General features: G+C 43.8%; 1 protein-coding gene across 2 annotated transcripts in view; it reads left to right on the plus strand.

The window, feature by feature from the left end:
* Window positions 1-22,535, plus strand: part of NTPCR (nucleoside-triphosphatase, cancer-related) — a 36,502-nt gene that overhangs the window by 3,955 nt on the left and 10,012 nt on the right. Inside the window, exons 2-4 of one of the 2 annotated variants that reach the window (XM_024738167.1) lie at window positions 1,990-2,152; window positions 2,645-2,745; window positions 22,316-22,525. In XM_024738167.1, coding sequence (XP_024593935.1) covers window positions 1,990-2,152; window positions 2,645-2,745; window positions 22,316-22,515 — 464 coding nt within the window. In that variant the 3' untranslated portion in view covers window positions 22,516-22,525. The remainder of the gene's footprint in view (window positions 1-1,989; window positions 2,153-2,644; window positions 2,746-22,315; window positions 22,526-22,535) is intronic. The other variant, XM_024738166.1, reaches the window with a different exon arrangement.

Consider the following 22,535-nt stretch of genomic DNA (forward strand, 5'->3'; position numbering starts at 1 on the left):
TATACATATATAATAGAATACTTTTATGTGTGTCTGCTGTTTCTTTTTTTATTTTTTTAAAATTTATTTATTTTATTTTATTTATTTTATTGTTTCTGGCTGCACTGAGTCTTCGTTGCTGCACAGGCTTTCTCTAGTTGCGGCGAACGGGGGCTACTCCTCGTTGCGGTGCATGGGCTTCTCATTGCGGTGGCTTCTCATTCTCGGTGTTGCAGAGCACAGGCCCTAGAGCTCGCGGGCTTCAGTAGTTGTGGAAGGAAGCCCTGTCTGCTGCTTCTTAACCTGCTTCTTCTCCATATATTATTTTCATACACTGTGTTCTGTTTTCCATGCTAACCAGTAAACTGTTTCCATAGGTAAAGAGTATTCTCTTTAATAATGGCTGCATGAGATTCCTGTGTGTTTGTGTCATTACACATATGATACCATAATTTAACATTTAGCATTATAGATCACCATTAAATTGTTTCTGTGTTTTGCACAATTATGAAGAATGCTGACGTGAACATCCGGTTCCTTGTATCTCTGTACCGTTGTCAGATTCATTGCTGAGGATGAATTCCTAGCTGTGGCATTGCCGTGTACTGTGGTAGAGATGGCCCTTCAGGAAAGTCCCAGCTTACACATCCCCCAAGGCCGCTTGCCTGCGTTAAACAGATTCTTCAGCGACTCCTAAAGCGGCAGTTACCAAAGGACAGAGCTGGGGTCACGACCCTGCATAGTTCTTTCCTAGTCACGGGAGCGTGGGCTGCTGCTCGTGTTCCAGAAGGCCACATGCCATTGTTTGCTAGTGTGAAGTTTGGAGGAGAGATGCTTTAAATGACAGATTGTATTTTATTTCAAGGAAGGTTAAAAGGCCCGTTGGGGATCCCTGATGGCTCTGGGCAGCCATAGAAATAATATGATTTGCAACTCTGTTGTATTTCAGAATAGCTCTGTTACAGACCTTTTTGTGCCCCTTTTTTGGTGATCTGATGCCTTTGACTTTAATCTGTATGGGAGCAAGTCTCCTATAAACAAAGTCATGGTGGCAGACGAAGGCCCCTGTTAAAATGTATGGTCCTTCCCAGGTGTGTAACCGTGGCCAAGTTACCTAACCTCTCTGTGCCTCAGTTTCTTCATCTGTAAGATAGGGACAAGGATGGTAACTGCTTCAGAGGGTGGTTGTGAGAATTTAACCAACAAAATGCTTGCGAGGCGTGCGAGACCAGGGCCTGGCTCCACGGTGTCAGTGATTAGTATCGTCATGTTACTTGTAAACACCCAAGAGTTAATCAGAGTAGTCCAGGGGCCAGGCCGGAAGGAAAGGAAGGGGTCCTGGGTGTGGAGGATGGGCAGGTGCAAGTGCACAGCCTATAATCTGGGAAGGGGTTGTGGGCAAGCAGAAGGAATGCTTAGTAACACTCCAAGGGGTGGCCACCCTGATGGGATTGCTCTTGTGGAAAAAGTTGAAAAACTGCCATTTCTAGTGGTGTTAGTGGTATTTAAGAGTCCTGCTTTCGGGACACATACAATGTAAGTTTATGGAGGACTGAAGTGAGGTTCCCACTGTTAAATGTTGGTCCAGAGTGTCTTAAAATCCTAACTTAAAGCGTGCAGCCTTTGACCGAAGCTTGACCAGCTTTACTTTCTAGGAGAAAAAGTTTACTCCCCCAAGGAGAGTAAACCTAGGAGAAAGTAGAAGCTTGTCTCCTAGGATGTTAATTGCACTTGAGATTTTTATCAGCAAACCACTCACCTGGTTCTCTGATGGTGTATGTGACAAAACCAGTACTGTTTCAGAATTTAAAAATAAACTTCAAGATACCATTCATATTTTTATTATGCTTGTTTCTACTTGAAATTCAAGAGTTTTAACACCTGGAGCAGTCAAAATTAAGTGACATTAACATTCATAAAATCCACTTGCAGCCTGTTTCTCTCCTCCTGGTGATTCCCGTGCTCCAGCAAAGCAGTGGTTCCTAATGGGCTTTTTTTTTTTTTTTTTAGGGGTTGGAAAAACAACGTTGATCCAGAAAGCCAGTGAAGTTTTAAAGTCCTCTGGCGTTCCTGTCGACGGGTTTTATACAGAAGAAGTCAGACAGGGAGGAAGGAGAATAGGGTTCGATGTTGTCACGTTGTCTGGCGCCCGCGGACCTTTATCCAGAATTGGGTACTGCAGCTTCATTTCCATGGTGTTTTATTCTCCCTGGGCCCAGGGCTGAGCCAGGTGATCTCTTCTATCTTGAAGAATCCTGAGCCTTTACGGATTTCTTGGAAAAAGAAAACAGAGGTTGAAATCATCACATAAAAAACGAAGTTGAAAATATCGTATTCCACTTAGAACGTACTCCACTGAGTAGTAAGCTCTTCTCACTTGGTACTTCGTAGCCCTGTTTCTCATGTCACTCTTCTAAGATAGGTGACGGGCCAGCTCCCCGAAGGCAGCTGCCGGGCCATGGGTAGTGGTGTGCCCACCGGTGTGAGCCCTGCTCTCAGGAAAGGATGTGGAATCAGGTCAGCTTTGCTCACTGCCACTTTCTGTTTGGGTGATTTTTAAGGATGGTTTAGCACACGCAGAAGGCCAGAGGCTCAGTGGGGTAGCTAAAACCCAGAAATCAGTAGAGGGGTCTTTCGATAAAGGATGTACTATCTTTTCTTTCAGGTCAGAGCTTCCTCCTGGAAAGCGTGAGTGCTGTGTTGGGCAGTATGTGGTGGATCTGACTTCCTTCGAGCAGCTGGTGCTTCCTGTCCTGAGGAACGTGAGTGCGTGTTTCTGGTTTTTGAGCCCGTCTGTTCTCCGTGCCTTGTGGGAATTGCTGGCTTTCGCTCTTACAGAGAGGCCAGTTTTGCATTTACAGCTTAAAAGTCTTCAACTGATTGAGCCTTAGTAAGGATATGCCACATAATTTACTGTCACTCCGAACTACAAGTAAACTCCTTGTTACAGAAATTCAGCATATGTAAGTATTTTACACTGGGAGGGCTCTGATGCCTAGCTACCATGGTCCCCAAAGATAAGTCTTTCCTCTGCTTTCTCCTTGTGTATATCTTAACCCTATTGTCACAGCACAGCACATAAACATTTAGGAAGGTAAAATGTCATATGAATATAATGGTAAGCACGTAACACATTATATCACTGTATTACCTGTATTTTTTTAAACAGCTTTATTGAGATGTAATTCACATGCCGTACAGTTCACCCATTTATAATGTACAGTTCATTTTTTTCTCAGGTATTCATGGGATTGTGCAATCAATTAACACAGCCTAATTTTAGAACATTTTTGTCATCCCGAAAAGAGACCCCATACCCATGAAGCAGTCTCCATTCCTGTGTATCCCCAGCCCCTGGCAAGCACTACCCTGCTTCTTTGTCTGTAGATTTGAGTATTCTGGAGATTTCCTAGAAAGGAAATGATACAATATGTGGTCTTTTTGTGACTAGCTTATTTCACTTGGCATAATATTTACAGGGTTTATCCACATCACAGTGCATATCAGTGCTTCGTTCCTTTTTACGGCTGTGTAATATTCCATTATATGGATATACCATATTTTATTTATCTCTTCTTCAGCTGGTGAACATTTGGATACGTTTCTACTTTTGGGGTATTATGAATAATGCTGCCCTGAACAATTGTGTCCAAGTTTTTGGGTAGACATCTGTTTTTAGGTCTCTTGAGTATATACCTACGAGTGGAAATGCTGGGTCATGAGGTAGTTCTATACTTTTTGGGAAATTACTAGAGCGTTTTCCAAACTAGCTGTGCTGTTTTACATTCCTGCCAGCAATGGATGATGGTTTCAGTTTCTCCACATCCTTGCTAATTGTTACTGTCTTTGTAACTGTACCCCTTCTAGTAGGTTTGAAGCGTTGTCACACTGTGTTTTCATTTGCATTTCCCTATTGACCTACTGATGTTGAGCATCTTGTCGTGTACTTATTGGCCATCTGGATATGATATGCAGGTATACAGTTGGCTCTCCGTATCCATGGGTTCCATGGATATGGAGGACCATTGTGCCATTTTATCTGAGGGACTTGAGCATCCGCGGATTTGGTGTGTGGGGGAGGACCCTGGAACCAGTGCCCTGCGGATACCCAGGGACGACTGTATTCATCAACTCTGTAGTTGTCTTTACTTTCTTGATGTGATGACACAAATGTTTTTATTTATTTATTTATTTTTAATTTTTTTGGCTGCATGGCGCAGCATGCAAAACTTCCCCAATCAGGGATTGAACCCGTGCCCCCTGCAGTAGAAGTACAGAGTCTTAACCACTGGACCACCAGGAAAAGCCACAAATGTTCTTATTTTTGAAAAGTCCAGTGTATCTATTTTTCTTATGTTGTTTGTGCTTTTGGTACTTTACCAAAGAAGGCTTTACTAACACAGTTTCAGGAAGATTAACTCCCATGTGTTCTTCCAAGAGTTATAGTTTTACTAATGCATTTAGGCCTGTGGTCTGTTCTGAATTGATTTTTGTATATGTTGTAAGGTGTGGATCGAAAGTCATTCTTTTGCATATAAATATCCAGTTGTTTCAGAACCATTTGTTGACAAGACTATTCTTTTAATAGTCTTCCATTTAATTGTCTTGGCACTCTTTTAGAAATCAATTGACCATGAGTATAAGGATTGATTTTAGATTTTCAGTTCTATTCTGTTTATCCTCATGTCAGTTCCACCTATTCTTATATCAGAAGCACACTGTTTGATTACTGAAGCTAGAATTTTGATAGAGATTGTATTGAATCTATAAATCAATTTGGGGAGTATTGCTATCTTAACAATATTAAATCTTTAGATCCATGAACATGAATGACATGTCTTTTTATTTACTTAGAGTGTCTTTAATTTCATTCAGCCATGTTGTTTTGTAGTTTCCAGCATATAAGTCTTATGCTTCTTTTTAAAAAATGTATACCTTATTATTTTATACTTTTTGATGCTATTGTAAATGGAATTATTTTCCTAATTTTATTTTTTGGAATGTTCATTACTAGTGTACAGAAATACTGTTGATTTTTGTGTATAGACCTTGTATCCTGCAACCTTGTCAAACTAATAGTTCTTTAATGAATTCCTTAGAATTTTCTAGTTACAAAATGATATCTGCAAACGGGGATAATTTTACTTTTTCCTGTCCACTTTGGATGCCTTTTATTTTGTTTTTTTTTCTTAACTGCCTCAGCCAGAAGCTCAGGTCAGTGATGAATAGAAGCGTCACAAGTGGACCTCCTGGTCTTGTTCCTGATCTCAGGAAGAATGCTCTCATTCCCCCGCCGTCAAGTATGATGTTAGGGGTAGGTTGTTTGTGGATGGCTAACACCAGGTTGAGGAGGTACCTTTCTGTTTCTAGCTTGTGGTTCAACATTTGTTTTTTAAAGTGAAGAAGTGTTGGGTTTTGTCAGATCCTTTTTCTGCATTTATAGTGGTGATTATGTGATTTTTATCCTATATTATATTAATATAGTATATTACATTCGTATTTGGATGTTAAACCTACTTTGTTTTCTTGAAATAAATCCCTCTTGGTCATGGCATATGTATATTTCTTTTATATGTTGCCAGATTCTATTCGCTAGTATTTTGTTGAGGATTTCTGCATCTACATTCATAAGGGATGTGGACCGTAGCTCTCTTTTCTTGTAGTATCTTTGTCTAATTTTGATATCAGGGTAATTGTGGTCTTGTAGAATGAGCTAGGCAGTATTCCTTCCTCTTCTAATTTTTGGAAGAGTTTGTAAAAGACTGGTATTAATTTTTCTTGGAATGTTTGATAGAATTCACCAGTGAAACCATGTGGGCCTGGGTTTTTCTTCATAGGAAGCTTTTAAATTATGAATTCAATTTCTTTTCTTGTTATAGGTCTGCTGATTTTTTTATTTCACGTTGAATCAGTTGTGGTAATTTGTGTCTTTTAGTAATTTATTGGACCGTGTCATTAGATAGTAAGTTATCTAATTCGTTGGCATACGGTTGTTTATATATTCCTCTGTAATCCTTTTTATTTTGTAAGGTCTGTGGTATTTTCCCTTCTTTCATGCATTTTAATTATTTAAGTCCTCTCTTTATGGACTTCAGTAATAGTTAAAGGTTTGTCAATTTAGTTGCTCTTTTCAAAGAACCAACTTTTGGTTTTGTTGACTATGTATTACTTGTTTTTTGCATTCATTCATCAAATATTTATCAAATCCCAGATATACAGTCAGGAATAAAACATGTTTTCTACTCTCCCAAAACTCTCATTCTAGTGGGAAATGTAGACATTAAACAAATAAATGTATAATTGTCATAAATGCTGCCAAGAAGAAAAGCAGGGTGCTGTGAGAGAAGAAGGAGGAACTGACTTTAGATCTGGTGACCAGGAAAGAGCTCTGAGGAGGTGACATTTGGATGAAATGAAAAGATCAGAGGGCACCATCCCTTCCGGGAGGGAATCCTGGGGTGTTGTATGGGGGTGTCTGGGAGAACGTCACGGATGATAGAAGCAGAGACACCGAGGCCGGGGGCCCTGGGCAGGAGCAGGTGGGGGAGGTACGGTGGGTGAGCCGGGTAGAGTCACATGTTGCAGGGTTTTGTGGCGCATATTAAGGAATATGGGTTTTATATCATCTGTTATAGACTCACACCATTGATTTATAATACTGTCGTGAAAATTGAAGAGTATGGACCTGTCTCAAGAGGCAATTCTTTATCAACTTTGCGGCGGTCTCCGTCGTACCAGCAGTCGAGTCCAAGGTCCTCCCCGGGGCCCGGAAGGCCAGCTCTGTCCGGGCCTCCTGCCCTCCGTCCTCCCCATCTCCCGCCTGCCGGTTCAGCCTGTTCCCCTCGTGCCCGGCCCCCAGCCTTCCGCCCTTGGCACTGCTGTTTCTGTGGTTGGCAGGCTCCTCATATCTTGGCCTCTCTGCTCATTCAGGGCTCAGCTAAAAGGGGCGGTGAGGGCTTTGGCAGGTGCCAAAGCTTTGGCTGCTGGAAAGGTCAGGTTTGCCTGCTGAGGGCAGCTTCTGACTCCCGGGGCCGGCGGGATGTTGCACTGTGTTGGTAGCGGCTGCTGCCCCTCCAAGCCCACCTGCTCCTTGGCTTCGCCCCCCTCGCCTGCTCCCCTCACCCTTCTTCCTGATTTCTTCCTCTAGGAACTTTCGTTCCCTGCACTGGGGACTCTTGTGCCTGTCGTACTGCGCGGAAACATGGTATTTTCCTCTCTAGCTCTTTTCCCATCAGTTACCTACCTCTCTACCTAAATGCTCAAGAAGCAAGTGAAATGCTTCAAATGAAATTCCAGATGATGACTCTGGCTTTGGGTACTGGGTCCATATGAAGAGTTGACTTTTACTTACCTTGCTTAGAGCAGACAATCCCAGGAGAGCAGTGCGCACACGGCCTTGACGCCTACCTGCAGGGTTATATAAGAGACCGTGGACTGACCGGAATAAGAACTAGAATCGCTTTTTTTTTTTTAGTTAAGAAAGAAAGAAAAGCAGACTCTTCCAATATTTTATACTTTGATTACCAAACCCAGACTTTCAACATTCTAGGTAGGAAAATTTCCCAGGCTGCACAGGTTCCTATCCATGGGTTTCTTTTCTGAAGCAGAATTTTTTCTCCCATCTCATGGATTTTACTGGGGACAAAGAAAGGAAAAGGAATTAGTGTTTTGCCTTTATACTTAAAAAAGAAAGAAAGAAAGAAAAGAAACAAAGTTTAAGTAACTAGGCAACAAAAATAGGATATTATAGAGAGACAGGTTTTATTATTGGCAATTGGAATGACCAACTAAAGTAAGCTGAAAGTCTTAGAAACCACATTTAGGCCGGTGACAGCCTTTATTTTTTTGTTGTTTTTTTTTATTTTTTATTGAAATATAGTTGCGTTACAATGTTGCATTAATTTCTGCTGTACAGCAAAGTGACACCATTATACACATATATACGTTCTTTTTTACATTGTTTTCCGTTATGTTTTATCCCAGGTTATTGAATATAGTTCCCTGTTTTGTATAGTAGGACCTTGTTGTTTATCCATCCTTTATGTAATAGTTTACATCTGTTAACCCCAAACTCCCGATTCTTCCCTCCCCCCCTCCCCCTTCCCCCTTGGCAACCACAAGTCTGTTCTCTATGTCTGTGAGTCTGTTTCTGTTGTGTAAGCTAAGTTCATTTGTGCCATATTTTAGATTCCACATATAAGTGATATCATATGGTATCTGTCTTTCTGACTCACTTCACTTAGTGTGATAATCGCTAGGTCCATCCATGTTGCGGCAAGTGGCATTATTTCGTTCTTTTTTTATGGCTGAGTAATATTCCACTGTGTATATGTACCACATCTTCTTTATCCATTCATCTGTCAGTGGACATTCAGGTTGTTTCCATGTCTTGGCTATTGTAAATAGTGCTGCTATGAACATAGGGGTGCATGTATCTTTTTTTATTTTTTATTTTTTTGCAGTACGCAGGCCTCTCACTGTTGTGGCCTCTCCCGTTGCAGAGCACAGGCTCCAGACGCGCAAGCTCACCGGCCATGGCTCGTGGGCCCAGCCGCTCCATGGCATGTGGGATCTTCCCGGACTGGGGCACGAACCTGTGTCCCCTGCATCGGCAGGCGGACTCTCAACCACTGCGCCACCAGGGAAGCCCCACATGTATCTTTTTGAATTAGAGTTTTGTCCAGATATATGCCCAGGAGTGGGATTGCTGGATCATACATTAACTCTATTTTTAGTTTGTTTCTTAAAAGGAACAGACTGCCCTTAAATATAATAGTGTTTATTTATTTTTACTTGTTGACAGTTTGCTTTATTTATTTATTTATGGCTGTGCTGGGTCTTCGTTTCTGTGCGAGGGCTTTCTCTAGTTGTGGCAAGCGGGGGCCACTCTTCATCGTGGTGCGTGGGCCTCTCACTATCACCGCCTCTCTTGTTGCGGAGCACAGGCTCCAGACGCACAGGCTCAGTAATTGTGGCTCACGGGCCCAGTTGCTCCGCGGCATGTGGGATCCTCCCAGACCAGTGCTCGAACCCGTGTCCCCTGCATTGGCAGGCAGATTCTCAACCACTGTGCCACCAGGGAAGCCCTATTTTTCGTTTTTTGAGGAACCTGCATACTGTTTTCCGTAGTGGCTGCACCAACTTACATGCCCATCAACAGTGCTTCAGCATTCTCTTTTCTCCACACCCTTTCCGGCATTTATTATTTGCAGATTTTTTAATGATGGCCATTCTGACCAGTATGAGGTAGTACCTCACTGTAGTTTTGATTTGTATTTCTCTAATAGTTAGTGATGTTGAGCATCTTTTCCTGTGCCTATTGGCCATCCGTATGTCTTTGGAGAAATGTCTATTTAGGTCTTCTGCCCATTTTTGGATTGGGTTGTTTGTTTTTTTGTTGTTGAGTTATATGAGCTGTTTGTATGTTTTGGAAATTAAGCCCTTGTCAGTCACATTGTTTGCAAATATTTTCTCCCATTCTGTAGGTTGCTTTTTTGTTTTGTTTATGGTTTCTTTTGCTGCGCAAAAGCTTGTAAGTTTGATTAGGTCCCATTTGTTTATTTTTATTTCTATTGCCTTGGGAGACTGACCTAAGAAAACACTGGTATGATTTATGTCATAGAATGTTTTGCCTGTGTTATTTTCTAGGAGTTTTATGGTGTCTTGTTTTATATTTAAGTCTTTAAGCCATTTTGAGTCTATTTTTGTGCATGGTGTGAAGGTGCGTTCTAGCTTCATTGATTTACATGCAGCTGTCCAGCTTTCCCAGCACCACTTGCTGAAGAGACTTTTTCCCATTTTATTGATATATTCTTGCCTCCTTTGTTGAAGATTAATTAACCATAAGTGTGTAGGGTTTTTGTTTTTTTTTTGGTGGTGGCTTATGGGATCTTAGTTCCCGGATCAGGGATTGAACCCCGGCCCCTGTCAGGGAAAGCGAGGAGTCCTAACCACTCGACTGCCAGGGAATTGGGTAAGTGTGTAGATTTATTTCTGGGCTCTATTCTATTCCATTGATCCGTATTCTGTTTTTGTGCCAACACTACGCTGTTTTGATGACTGTAGCTTTGTAGTATAGTCCGAGGTTTGGGAGGGTTATGCCTGCAGGCAGGTGAGAGCCTTTAAACAGACAGTGGGTTAGCTTCTAGTGCCCAGGGTATATGAAAACACAAATTCTGACAATAAGTTAAGGAGTATCTATTAAGTGCTTCCTATGTGTGAGAAATTTCACTATCGTTGAAAAATATTTTGAGTTGTTTTTTTAGATACTGTGAAAAACATAAGAAAAATTATTCTTTGATTGGGCCAGCAGGGCCATGCCTGTGGGTTGGGGAGTAAGAATGTGTCTGGGAGCCGAAAAGCAGCAGCCTGAGGCCAGGCAGAAGCCAGCCTGCTGTGGGGCTCTTGCTGCTTTTCCCCAGGCAGGAGTGGAGGCCAGCCCACCACCATGGGCACATGGGAAATCGACACAGAGTAGATGGTAAACATTCTAGACTCAGTAAGGCTTTTAGAAAGCCCTTGTAGACTTTACTATTGTTGATTTTTCTTTTCATTCCATGGCTACATCTTCCCTCATTTGACAACATTTACTGTTTTCTTGAGTATTAAAGTTCTACATACTTAAGATAGAAAATGTGTAAAAAGTATAAATAAGAAAAGAAAATATGGATAACTCAGTCTTATCACTGAGTTAACCACTTTTAGCATATTTTGTTTCTGCCCTTTTTCTATACCTCATTTCTTTATTATAGTCATCCAAAATTGGGGAAAATGCCAAATATAGTTTTATAGGTTTGGGCTTTTTCATTTAATACGATTGAGTGACATGGGAATAGTCTCACAACATGATAATCTTCAAAACTGTGATACTTTGGGAATTCCCTGGCGGTCCAGTGGTTAGGACTCCGTGATTCCACTGCAGGAGGCATGGGTTCAACCCCTGGTCGGGGAACTAAGATCCCACAAGCGGTGTGGTGTGGCAAAAAAAAAAACAACAACTGTGATACTTTAATGATTGCATAATATATGGTGGTATGGATTTCCATCTCTGATTTAACTGTTACTCCCTCAGTGTCGGACATTGAATCTATTTATCACTGTTGCAGGTAACTTTGCAGGAAGCCCTCTTTGTGGATCATCCTTTATCCAGCCGTGATTGTCTCCCTGTGGGGGACCTACGGGTGGAATACTGGGTGGAGGGGTGTGAATTTCCAGGGTGTTGCTGTGTGTGTGTGACAGTTGTGTCACTTTGCACCCCCTGCCACGTGCAGGTGTGTTTCTCTTGCTGCACTTCTGCCAACACTGAGCACTATACTGACTTTTGATACTAAAACACGTTGCTTTGCTTTGATTTATCTTTTTAAAGTACTAATGAGGTTAAAAGTTTTTCAGTTGTTTTGTTGGGTATTTTTAAGAATCTAAGTTGTTTGTTCATTTCCGCATTTTTTTCTTTTAGCTTAAAGGGATCTTTTATAAGGTAAATAACTTTTTTTATTTTTATTGATTCTCTTAGTTTGTCGCTTCGGTGATTTCTTTTTTTTTTTTTTAATATTGAGAAAGTCTGTTCCTATTCCAAGTTAATATAAATTTTTTTACCTCTATGTTTCTTCTTCTGTGTGCTTTTTTTTTTTTTGACATTTTTTTAATCCATCTGGATTTATCTGGAACGTAATATTCAATGAGACTCTCAATTGATTTTCTTCCAAATACTTAGCTGGTTTTCCAAAACCATCTGTTAATAACTCATTTCTCATTAGTTTATTATGCTGCATTTATTATATTTAAAAATACATGTGTGTGTATAATGTTTTAGGGTTGTCTGTTCTCTTTCATTGATCTGTTTGATGCTTGCATCAGTACTCTGGTAATTACTTGTATCACTCTTCTTCAAAAGAATGTCTTATCCGTTCTTCTTTGCTTATTCTTCCAAATTGTGGCAATGTTGGTGATAATAGTAATGGTGGTGGTAAACAGTTACTGAGTTCAAATTATGCTTCAGACACTAACTCATTTAATCCTCAGGACAACACTGTCACTGTTTCCCTGTTTTACAGATGAGGAAACTGAGGCATAGAATAGAAAGTAATTTGCCCAATGACAAACAGCTTATACGCAGCAGTACTGGTATGAACTGTAATCTGTTACAAAAAGTCTTGTGTGAAGTGACTGGAATTATACAAAAATGTAGTTATTACAATATAAAGAACATCCTAATCTTCCAGTCTTCCTTCTCTACAGCCAAAACAGAATCTCTCTCTCTTTCCGTTTCTTTTTAAAAAAATTTTTGTAAGGTTATTCATAGATCTTTTGTATTTTCTGATGCTGCTGTAATTAAGATTGCTTTTTCAGTTTTCTAGTGATCAAGGCTGTTAGGATAACGCTGGCCTTTTGCATAATGGTCTTTTTGACAGCCACCTTGAATGCTTTATTAGAATTTGATGCAATAGAGGATTTAACATTTTGTTGGTTCCCGGTGTATCTCCTACTCACACAAAACGATAACAGCAGATTATAAGGTTGTGAAGAACAAGAGACATCTACTCAAAGCCTTATTTTTTAGGCTGAACAGTGTCATTTTTTATAAAGATCCATGGAAGGGATAATGAGCTAGAACCAGAATACCCACTGAAAATGCACACGCTTGGTTGCGTTTTTCTGTTTTGTTCAAAATACGGCTTTCAGTGCATATTCTTTTTGAGAGCAGGATCTGCTTTTGATTCTGAAAGAAGAATCTGCTTCAAATCTTTGAAACTTCATTTGAAGGTGCGAGATCAACAGTCCAGGGAAAGGTTCTTTTTTTTAATCCCTTGACCAAGGGATTTAATCCCTTGACCAAGGGACTAAGTGGAAAGGCCACTTAGTATTTCAGGCCACTGAGCTTTAGAAAGAATTTAGAAAACTCGAGTCAGGAGCCGTTCTTGAAAGGCTGACAAGAGCCCAAGCACTGCTTTAGAATCTCCTTCACTGTTAGCAAGCCTGGCATTCGTTTCTTGGTTCCGCCCCACTTTCTGTTTCTGTACCTCACGATCACACATACGTATTACAAGATCAGCGAGGGGAATTAGAAGCTATCTGGTGCAGACATGAAAAGTTAAAATTTTTCAGTAAAAGCATTCCTGCAGTGAATCAAAATAGGAAGAAGAACTGCAAGCATCGTATAAGGTTGGCTCCTCAGTTCACTGTGCAGGCTTTGTCGTGGCCACCCTTCCGGTGATCTCCCGGGTTCCACCGGGCAGGTGGGCTGCTCATCACTTCCCACTGCCGGCCGTGGTGCAGTTCTGTAGAGTTAGATGCCAAGCCGGCTGCTGCCCTGGGTTTCCTCTCCTTCCCGTGACTCTTCCTGCACCCCCTCCCAAGAAGCATGGGGAAGTCACGTGCTCCGGAAGTGTGCCTGGAGAAGGATGTGTGTGACTGGCCTTTCTTTCTCTCTCTGACCACCCGCTCTGTCCTTCCTCCTTGCCCTTGTCCTGTGCACATCGGTCTGAAGCCCTGTGCGCCGTCAGAAGGAAGCTCTCATGCCAGGAGTTGGTGCTTTTCTTGAATCTGATACTGAGAAAGTATGCATGTGAGTGTTTTCTTTTTTTGTATTGAGTCTGAACTTTTAAAAACTTTATTTGGATATAATTTTACTCTTAGAGAACCTTGTAAAGATAAGGATAGTGCAAGACCCCCTGTGGACTTGGTATCCAGAGCCACCTATTTTTAACATTTGCCCTATTTATTCCCTCTCTCTTCTTGTGTGTGTGTGTGTGTGTGTGTATGTGTGTCTGTATGTTTGTATAAACATATAAATTGGGGGAGGACCATTTGAGAGTATGTTGTAATCGTCACAGTACTTAAGTCCTAAACGTGCAGTATTTTTTCCGAAGCGTAAGGATATGCTGTTACATAATTGGCACAGTTGTCAACCTCGGTCAGTTTACTGAGAAAATCCTTTGACCTACCCTACCCCTCATACGCTGGTTTTAGAAGTTGACTTAACAGTGTTGTTCGTAACATTTCTTTTCCTTCAGTCTAGAGCCAGGTATTACCTTTAGTTGTCGTATCTTGATAGCCTCCTTTAATGTGGAACATTTCCACAGTCATTTTTTTTTGTCCTTTGTGACACTGACATTTTTGAAGAGTACAGCTCTATTTTAATAGGATGTTCCTCTTTTGGGGCTTTCTGATGGTTGCTTGTGATTAGGTTCAGCTGGAATTCTGTAGTGTGTGGTGAGGCATCCTTCCTGGCCTCTCATCTGGAGGCACGTGATGGTTGGTGATGTTAATTTGATTACCCGCTCAAGGAATTGACCAGTTTCTCCCCTGTACATTTATTCTTTTTTTCCTTTGAACTAGCAGCTGTGAGTTAGGGAGCTGTTTATGACCAAGCACATCCTCCTCAGCACAATTTCTCCCAGTTAATTTTTCTAATTTATTTATTTATTTATTTGCAGTACGCGGGCCTCTCACCGCTGTGGCCTCTCCCGTCACGGAGCACAGGCTCCGGACGCGCAGGCTCAGCGGCCATGGCTCACGGGCCCAGCCGCTCTGCGGCATGTGGGATCTTCCCGGACCGGGGCACGAACCCGTGTCCCCTGCATCGGCAGGCGGACCCTCAACCACTGCGCCACCAGGGAAGCCCTTTTCTAATACTTTATAAACTTTATTAGGTTATCTTAAGATAATAACTTTCTCTTGAGACTTCAACTGGAAAGCAAATTTAGCAACCCCGTTTTGAAATACTTTCTATAGCAAGGTGAAACAAACATAAAATCACTGTACATTCAAAATCTGAACAAGACAAATCCATAAAGATTGACTTTTCCCTGATCTAAGCTGTACTCTCTCTTTGTATCCATTTACCTCATTAGTTAGAAAAAAAAAGTCATCACCATTTCACTGTAGCAAAAATTATCAACTTTATCTCCTTCAGACAATTTCTAATAGAAGGTTATCAGGCATCAAAAATACCAAACTTTTATCAAAAGCTTAAGTAGTGATTAAAAGTTTTACTAAGCAATTGAAATGAAAAAAAAAACAGTTATTGTAAACACTGTCAGCTGATAAGGAGGATTTAGAAGGTAGTACAGGCATACCTCGTTGTCTTGTGCTTTGCAGATACTGCCTTTTTTTTACAAACTGAAGGTTTGCGGCCTCCAAGCATTCAAGTGAAAGGAAGAGTTGCACGACTTTTCACTTTTCAAAAGCTGGAAATGATTAAGCTCAGCAAGGAAAGCACGTTGAAAGCCGAGACAGGCAGAAAGCTAGGCCTCCTGTGCCAGTTAGGCAAGCTGTGAGCGCAAAGGAAAAGTTCTTGAAGGAAATTAAAAGTGAACACACAAATGATAAGAAAGCAAAGCACCCTTACTGCTGATAGGAAGAAAGTTTTAGTGTTTGGAGAGAGGATCAAAACAGCGACAACATTCCATTAAGCCAGAGCGTAATCCAGAGCAAAGCCCTAAGTCTCTTCAGTTCTTTGAGGGTTGGGAGAGGTGAGGAAACCGCAGAAGAAGAGCTTGAAGCCAGCAGAGGTTGGTTCATGAGGTTTGAGGAAAGAAGCCGTCTCCATAACATGAAGGTACAGGGTAAAGCCCCTGGTCTGATGCACAAGCGGCAGCAAGTTCTCCAGAAGGTTCTCCAGAAGGTTCTCCAGAAGGTCTAGCTGAGATATTCATGAAGGTGGCTACACCAAGCAACAGATATTCAGTGTAGAAGAAACAGCCTTCTGTTGGAAGAAGATGCCACGTAGGACCTTCATAGCTGGAGAGGAGAAGTCAATGCCTGGCTTCAAAGTTTCAAAGGACAGGCTGACTCTCTTGGTAGGGGCCAGTGCAGCTGGTGACTTGAAGTTGAAGCCAGTGTTTATTTACCATTCTGGAAATCCTAGAGCCCTTAAGAATTATGCTAAATCTACTCTTCCTGTGCTCTGTACATGGAATAACAAAGCCTGGGTGACAGCACATCCGTTGACAACATAGTTACTGAATATATGAAGCCCGCTGCTGAGACCTACTGCTCAGAAAAAAAGATTCCTTTCAAAATTGACAGTGCACCTGGTCACCCAAGAGCTCTGATGGAGAAGCCGGAGATTCATGTTTTCTTCATGCCTGCTCAGAAAACATCCATTCTACAGCCCATGGATCAAAGAGTAACTTCAACTTTTAGGTCTTATTATTTAAGGAATATATTTTGTAAGGCTATATATAGCTGCCAGAGATAGTGATTCTTCTGATGGATCTGGGCAAAGTCAACTGAAAACCTTCTGGAAAGGATTCACCGTTCTAGATGCCATTAAGAATGTTCATGATTCATGGGAAGAGGTCAAAATATCAACGTTAACAGGAATTTGAAAGAAGTTGCTTCCAGTCCTCATGGGTGACTTAGAGGGGTTCAAGACTTCAGTGGGTGATCCAGTGATTCCACTTTTGGAGGTTTATCCTAATGAGAGAGTCAAATGTGTGTATAAGGATATTCTGTGCAGCGTTTTAATAAAAGCCATAATATTGAAAAAAAAAAGACCTCAGTGGAGGAAGTAACCACAGATGTGGTGGAAACGGCAAGAGAACTAAAAGTGGACCCTGAAGATGGGACTGAAGTGCTGCCATCTCAGGATACAACTTTAATGGATGAGGAGTTGCTTCTTATGGACGAGCAAAAAAAGAGGTTTCTTGAGATGGAATCTACTCCTGGCAGATGCTGTGAAGATTGTTGACATGACAACAAGGATTTAGGGTATTCTATAAACTTAGTCGATAAAGCAGTAGCAGGGTTTGAGAGGATTGACTTCAATTTTGAAAGAAGGTCTATGCTGTCAAACAGCATTGCCTGCTGCTGAGAAATCATTCATGAAAGTAGGAGCCAATCAATGCGACAGACTTCATTGTTGTCGTATTTTAAGACATTGTCATGGCCACCCCACCCTTCAGCAACCACCGTCCGGATCAGTCAGCAGCCATCAACACTGAGGCAAGACCGTCCACCGGCAAAAAGATTACTCCTTGCTGAAAGCTCAGAGGATGGTTAGCAGTTTTTAGTAATAAAGTATTTTTTAATTAAGGTACGTACGTCGTTCTCTTAGACATAATGCGATTGCACGCTTTTTAGATGCACCAAGAAACTAAAAAATTCATGCGACTCACCTTAGTGTGACACTGGCTTTATTCCGGGTGCCTGGAAGCGAACTCCGCATCTCGCCGAGGTAAGCCTGTGCTCATTGGGATACCCGCTCCTGTCTTCTCTACTGTGTGCAAAGAGGTGAGCTCCTGGCAGAGGGTAGAGGCCCCTTCACCTGCAGGGCCGTTCTCTGTACGTGATAAAATGAGGTTGGTGGTATTATTGCTCTGGGACCCCAAATAGGTAGGGTTTTTTGAGTAATATAATTAATCCAAAAAAATTAGCGTTTTTGTGGCTATACCTCTGTAGGGCCCTAGAAACTAAGGCACTCTTCCTTCTCTTTGGCGAGAAGAGTGCTTTCTTCATGGTGAGATGACTTTCTGAGACTCAGTTCTTTCCTTATTTCATGTGGAAACTGTGCAGATGGAATTGCCTACGGTGGGTGGCAGAGGCCATGGAGTTGGGTGATACTGGGTCAGCCTCCCCAGCACTGTCCCTTGGGAGCTCGGGGACTGGATGAGTCACTTACCCCCTGGCTTCCCTTCCTTAGTTGTAGAGCAGAGATGTCGATGTCTGCTACGTGAAGTTATTAGGACTGAAGGCGATCATGCTTGTAAAGTGTGTTAGTCCTGGCTGCCGGGAGGTGCAGAGCATAGGGATAGTTATGGTTACTTTTCTTGAGAAGTTGAGGGAGGTGATGGGCGCGGTACCTTGGGAGGACGTCACATCAACAGTCTGATTTGTGTTCGCTGGGAACCGGGGCCCATCGTGGGACCCACGAGCCCAAACATCTAGTCTGGTCCCACGGCGCTGGGATCACGAGGGGGACTGGGTTCTTAAACCCCCTGGGCTGACAGTCAGCCAGCAGACGCTGTTTCAGCCCCAGGGTCCTCGTAGCTTGGAAGATGCCAAGGCGCTCTGTGGTCAGGTGCTGGTGTGGAGCCGGGGGAGGCCCGTGGGGACATCCAGGAAGAGCCTCAGCACCAGCCTCCGGCATGTGGGTGGGAGCAGCTCTGCCCCACGTGTGCTCAGTGCTGCAGGGCGCACAGGGCCGTCTAAACGTCTCGTCCTGGCCGCCAGCCTGGCATTTTATTCCCCGGGGACACGCAGTCGACATGCCACCAGACTGCCGAGGGATCCTAAAACTTTAAAGCTTGGAATAAACACACGTAAAAGTCTAACTGGAGCCCTGCCTTACAGCTAATAACTTAAGAGGGTCGAGGAACTTGCTCGGCCTTGGCCGCTGTTTGCACCATTTGCCTTTCCAGCTTTCCCAGAACTTGTGGCTATTCAGGGGGCAGGGCTCCAGTTCTGTTGCCTACCTTCTGGCCAATGGCCACCTGGTTCCCTCCCATCACTTCTGAGACTTGCTGTCCCAGACAGGCGAGCTCAGAAGCCAGTCTGTGTCTGATGTTTAAAAAAAAAACAAATGGCAACCTTAATACCACTGGAAATATGTATTATTTAAGTAATTCAGAATAAGGCAAAGGCAACTTTAATTAGCTTTTTCTTCGTTCAGTATTTTGGTTGAAGGAAATTGCTTATTTTATGTTTACATTTTCTTTGTATCCTTAAAAGTACACATAAGGATTAAACAGAGGACCGAAAGAATCACACTGTTTTTCAGCTCTACAGCATAGCTGATACAGAGGTAAATTGATTTACTCTTTCTGGAAAGCAAGCTAGCTGAGTGTAACCAAAGCTATAAAATGATTCATAACTTCTCTCACTCCTGGCTGATCAACTTTAGGACTCTATCCCAAGAAAATATCTTCTCCCTCAGAACCAACATAGGGACTGAAATGTGCTTTGCACAGAGAAGGTTTTCCCACTCTTTGTGACGGTGAAAATGTATAACGAGCTGAAATGCAAGCACGGGAGCAGAGCGTGGGGATTGGCACAGAGGACCGCAGTGACGCCGCCTGAGTTGTCTTCTGCGGGGAGGGGATGCCCGGAGAACGGCTGCTCCCATAGGGTGTGCTCAGTGCTTTTAACCACGTGGCCCAGAGTCCTGCACGGGCTCCTTACTCCGTACCCACGGCTGGAACCCACGGCCGGAAACGGGGAAGCCGGAGCCAGGCTACTGATGGTTTTCAAACCTGGGCCCTAGTGCTGTACCCCTGTGTCTTCATCAACTCAGAAGAGCATTTAGAATAATGGAAAACAGGGTGAATGGTCACTGGGTTTTTTTTCTGTTTCCTTTTAAAATTGAAACAATTTCTTTCCATATAGAAAGGAAACAATTCTGAACATAATTGTAGTTCTTTTATTAAGCTCATTCATGTATGTTCATGTGTTATTCAGAAAAACAGGCTGACTGTTTACAGGTGTCTGAGTGGCTTAGCCTCTGATATCTGTCTCAACTGAGCGTGGATAACTCAATTTTTCATTAAAAATCCCAGCCTTTTTGAGATTCCTATAGTTTCTGGATAAAGAAAGTCCCTAATTCTGGACCGAATGGGAATTTTATACAAGCTAAGGTTTTAAAATGAGCATTTCCAGTTGGTAGAAAATAATGTCTGCGTGTGTGTCTGGAAGTTTGAATGATGTAGGTGAGCTCTCATTGGTGCACGTCGTAGAGAAAGGCAGGCAGGGTGGCTGTGGAGCCGTGTGCTTTATCGTGGACCTGCTCACGTGTATCTGACCGCCCGCGTACGTGCACCCACTAAACACAGAGCCATGGGTGCTCACGCATGCTTTGAAGTTGTTTCTCTCGGAACTGACCGCTTTCAAAACCGTCGTTCTGGTGTGCTGGAGTGGAGTTCTGTTTGCTGTTTAGATTGTAGCCTCCGGAAAGACAGCGTCCACAGGTATTCATAGTCTCTGGGGGAAGCAAAATGCCTCAGACACTCCTTACCCAGAGGCAGGTCAGTTGGGCTGGCTCGCTGTTGTGGGAGTGTCTGTTTTTATGCTGACACACGGGTGGCCGATAGCTGTTTTCTTTCTCCCCAGTTTGACTGCGTTGGGTCTTCGTTGCTGCGCGCGGGCTTTCTCTAGTTGCAGCGAGCGGAGGCTGCTCTTCGTTGCGGTGCACGGGCTTTTCATCGCAGTGGCTTCTCTTGTTGTGGAGCACGGGCTCTAGGCAAGCAGGCTCAGTAGTTGTGGCGCACGGTCTCCGTAGTGGTGGCTCGTGGGCTCTACAGCGCAGGCTCGGTAGTTGTGGTGCACGGGCTTAGTTGCTCCGCGGCATGTGGGATCTTCCCGGACCAGGGATCAAACCCGTGTCCCCTGCAGTGGCAGGCGGATTCTTAACCACTGCGCCACCAGGGAAGCCCTGGCATTCATTTTTCAAAGAAAATGTTGAAATAGCAACTGACCCCTCACTCTCCCTCGCTTAGCTGCCCTGCCAGTGCAGGGCCACATCAGCTGCCTCAGCCCAGCTTTGCGCTGTTCAACTCCATGGGAAGGAAAAACATGAATACAGCGTCATCTCTGCTTCTAGCGGGGAGACGGGGTAGCTATGTGTATACAAACGCACGCAGGTACGCTCAGAGGTGAACGTGAAGTGCACGGGCAACACAGAAGTCTGGGTGCTTGTTCAGACCTCTCTCGCACGACGACAGTGGGCCCCTTCCTGGTCTTTCTGCCAGTAAGCGGAGTGGAAAAATATGCTATATGTATTTGACAGTAAGCAGGAGAATTAAAAGAGTACCACTTACAGAAAAGTTTGAAAACCACTGCTCTAAGGCTTCCCTCCAATCCCATGCTGTCTGTTCCAAAAGAAGTCCCCCCTGTCTTCCTGAATCCACACAGTGAGCAGCCTTTCAAGCACAATGTGTGATCCTGACTTTGAGTCTCAGCCTTTGGACAGCATCCCACCCCTCTGTGCACCATACGAGGCTCCAGGATCTGCCCTCAGCCCCATCTGTCACTGGTCACCATATGCACGCCACTCATGGCCACACTGTGTAAGAGCTTTGGTATTTGGAACTGGAGCAAAATCTAGCTTAACTTAGCCATTCATTCTGAGAATGTATTGATGTTAGTATTTAAGGAATCTGAGAACTTACAGTGAAAAGTACTTTGTAAATCAGCTTTACAAACCGTTCTCGAAAGAATCATTTGTCTAAAGATATAGAAATGTTTTTGTCACTCTGCATTCACTGAAGTGCTCACTGTATGTTCTGTTGTGTCCCTGCTGTGGAAAAACTACTCAAAGTCCTATCAGCTTCCTCAGGGAAGGCTTTCTAGAGAGGACACGTGTATTAGTTCCCTGTCGCTGTGTAACAAATTACCCCGAGATCTAGCAGTTTAAAACAACGAACACTTATAATCTCACAGTTTCCCTGGATCAGGAATCCAGGAACGGCTTTGCTGAACGGTTCAGGCTCAGGGTCTCTCATGAGGCTGCAGTGCCCTGAGGCTTCCAAGTTCACGGTCATGGTTGCTGGGAGGCCTGAGATCCTCCCTGGCTGTTGACATGAGGCCTCAGTTCCTTATCACCTGGACATCACCGTCAGCTGCCTGCGTGTCCTCGCAACATGGCAGGCATCTTCCCTGCGAGCAGGTGATCCAGGATAGGTGGATGGATGGATGGATAGAGATTGAGACCAGGACAGAAACAGCAGTCTTTCTTGCGTGCTGTCGGCCTCTGGTACTGTGGGGAGGGGCCTGCACAGGGTGCGCGCCCCAGGAGCTGGGAATAATGAGGACTCCTGGAGGCTGGCTGCCCCACCTCTTCCTAGAGGGGTCTGCAAGGACATAGTGGAAGATTAAAGGGCACAACGTGCTCACTTTTTTTTTTTTTAACCAGGACTCCTTCTCTTTTCATTTTCATTCCTTTCCACCGACCCTCGTAGCGCAGCTTGGGAAATACACAGGCATCTGGCCGCAGCGGTCACCTCCTCCCAGCAGACAGGCCATCATACAACCCAAAATCGAAACAACTGACAAGGGCTCGCAGGCCTGCGGCCTCGGTTCTTTTAAGCCTGCTTATTGCCTGGGTGTATACAAATATAAAGCCTGGCCATTATCAGGACCATTCCAGAAGAGCGGAAATTACCAGGGAAACGGGGTGCTCGGGGAGCTGAGTTTTCTGGGTGCTGTGGTCTCCAGGGGAGCTCCCCTGGATGCTCCCGCCAGTTGATTGCTCTGGGTGGACGGACAGACGGCCTCCTGCTTCCCGAAGTGGGGCTGCCTTCCCTGCTCTGACGGTCAGTTGGTGAGTGGCGGGGGAGGGGGACCCCTGGGCCCGTTGCCTCATGTGACCTGGTGTCCCAGTTAGTGTCTCTGTCATCCTCAGGCAGGTCCCAGAGGTGGCCCGGGGCAGAGCGTGTGTGTCATCGACGAGGTGGGGAAGATGGAGCTCTTCAGTCAGCCGTTCATCCAGGCCGTTCGCCAGGTGCTGTCCACCCTGGGGACTGTCGTCCTTGGCACCATCCCAATACCCAAAGGAAAACCGCTGGCCCTCGTGGAAGAGATAAGAACCCGAAACGACATTAAGGTGTTCAGTGTGAGTACCC

Source organism: Neophocaena asiaeorientalis, unplaced genomic scaffold (genome assembly GCF_003031525.2).
Source record: "Neophocaena asiaeorientalis asiaeorientalis breed wild unplaced genomic scaffold, Neophocaena_asiaeorientalis_V1.1 scaffold436, whole genome shotgun sequence".
Lineage (NCBI taxonomy): Eukaryota > Metazoa > Chordata > Mammalia > Artiodactyla > Phocoenidae > Neophocaena > Neophocaena asiaeorientalis.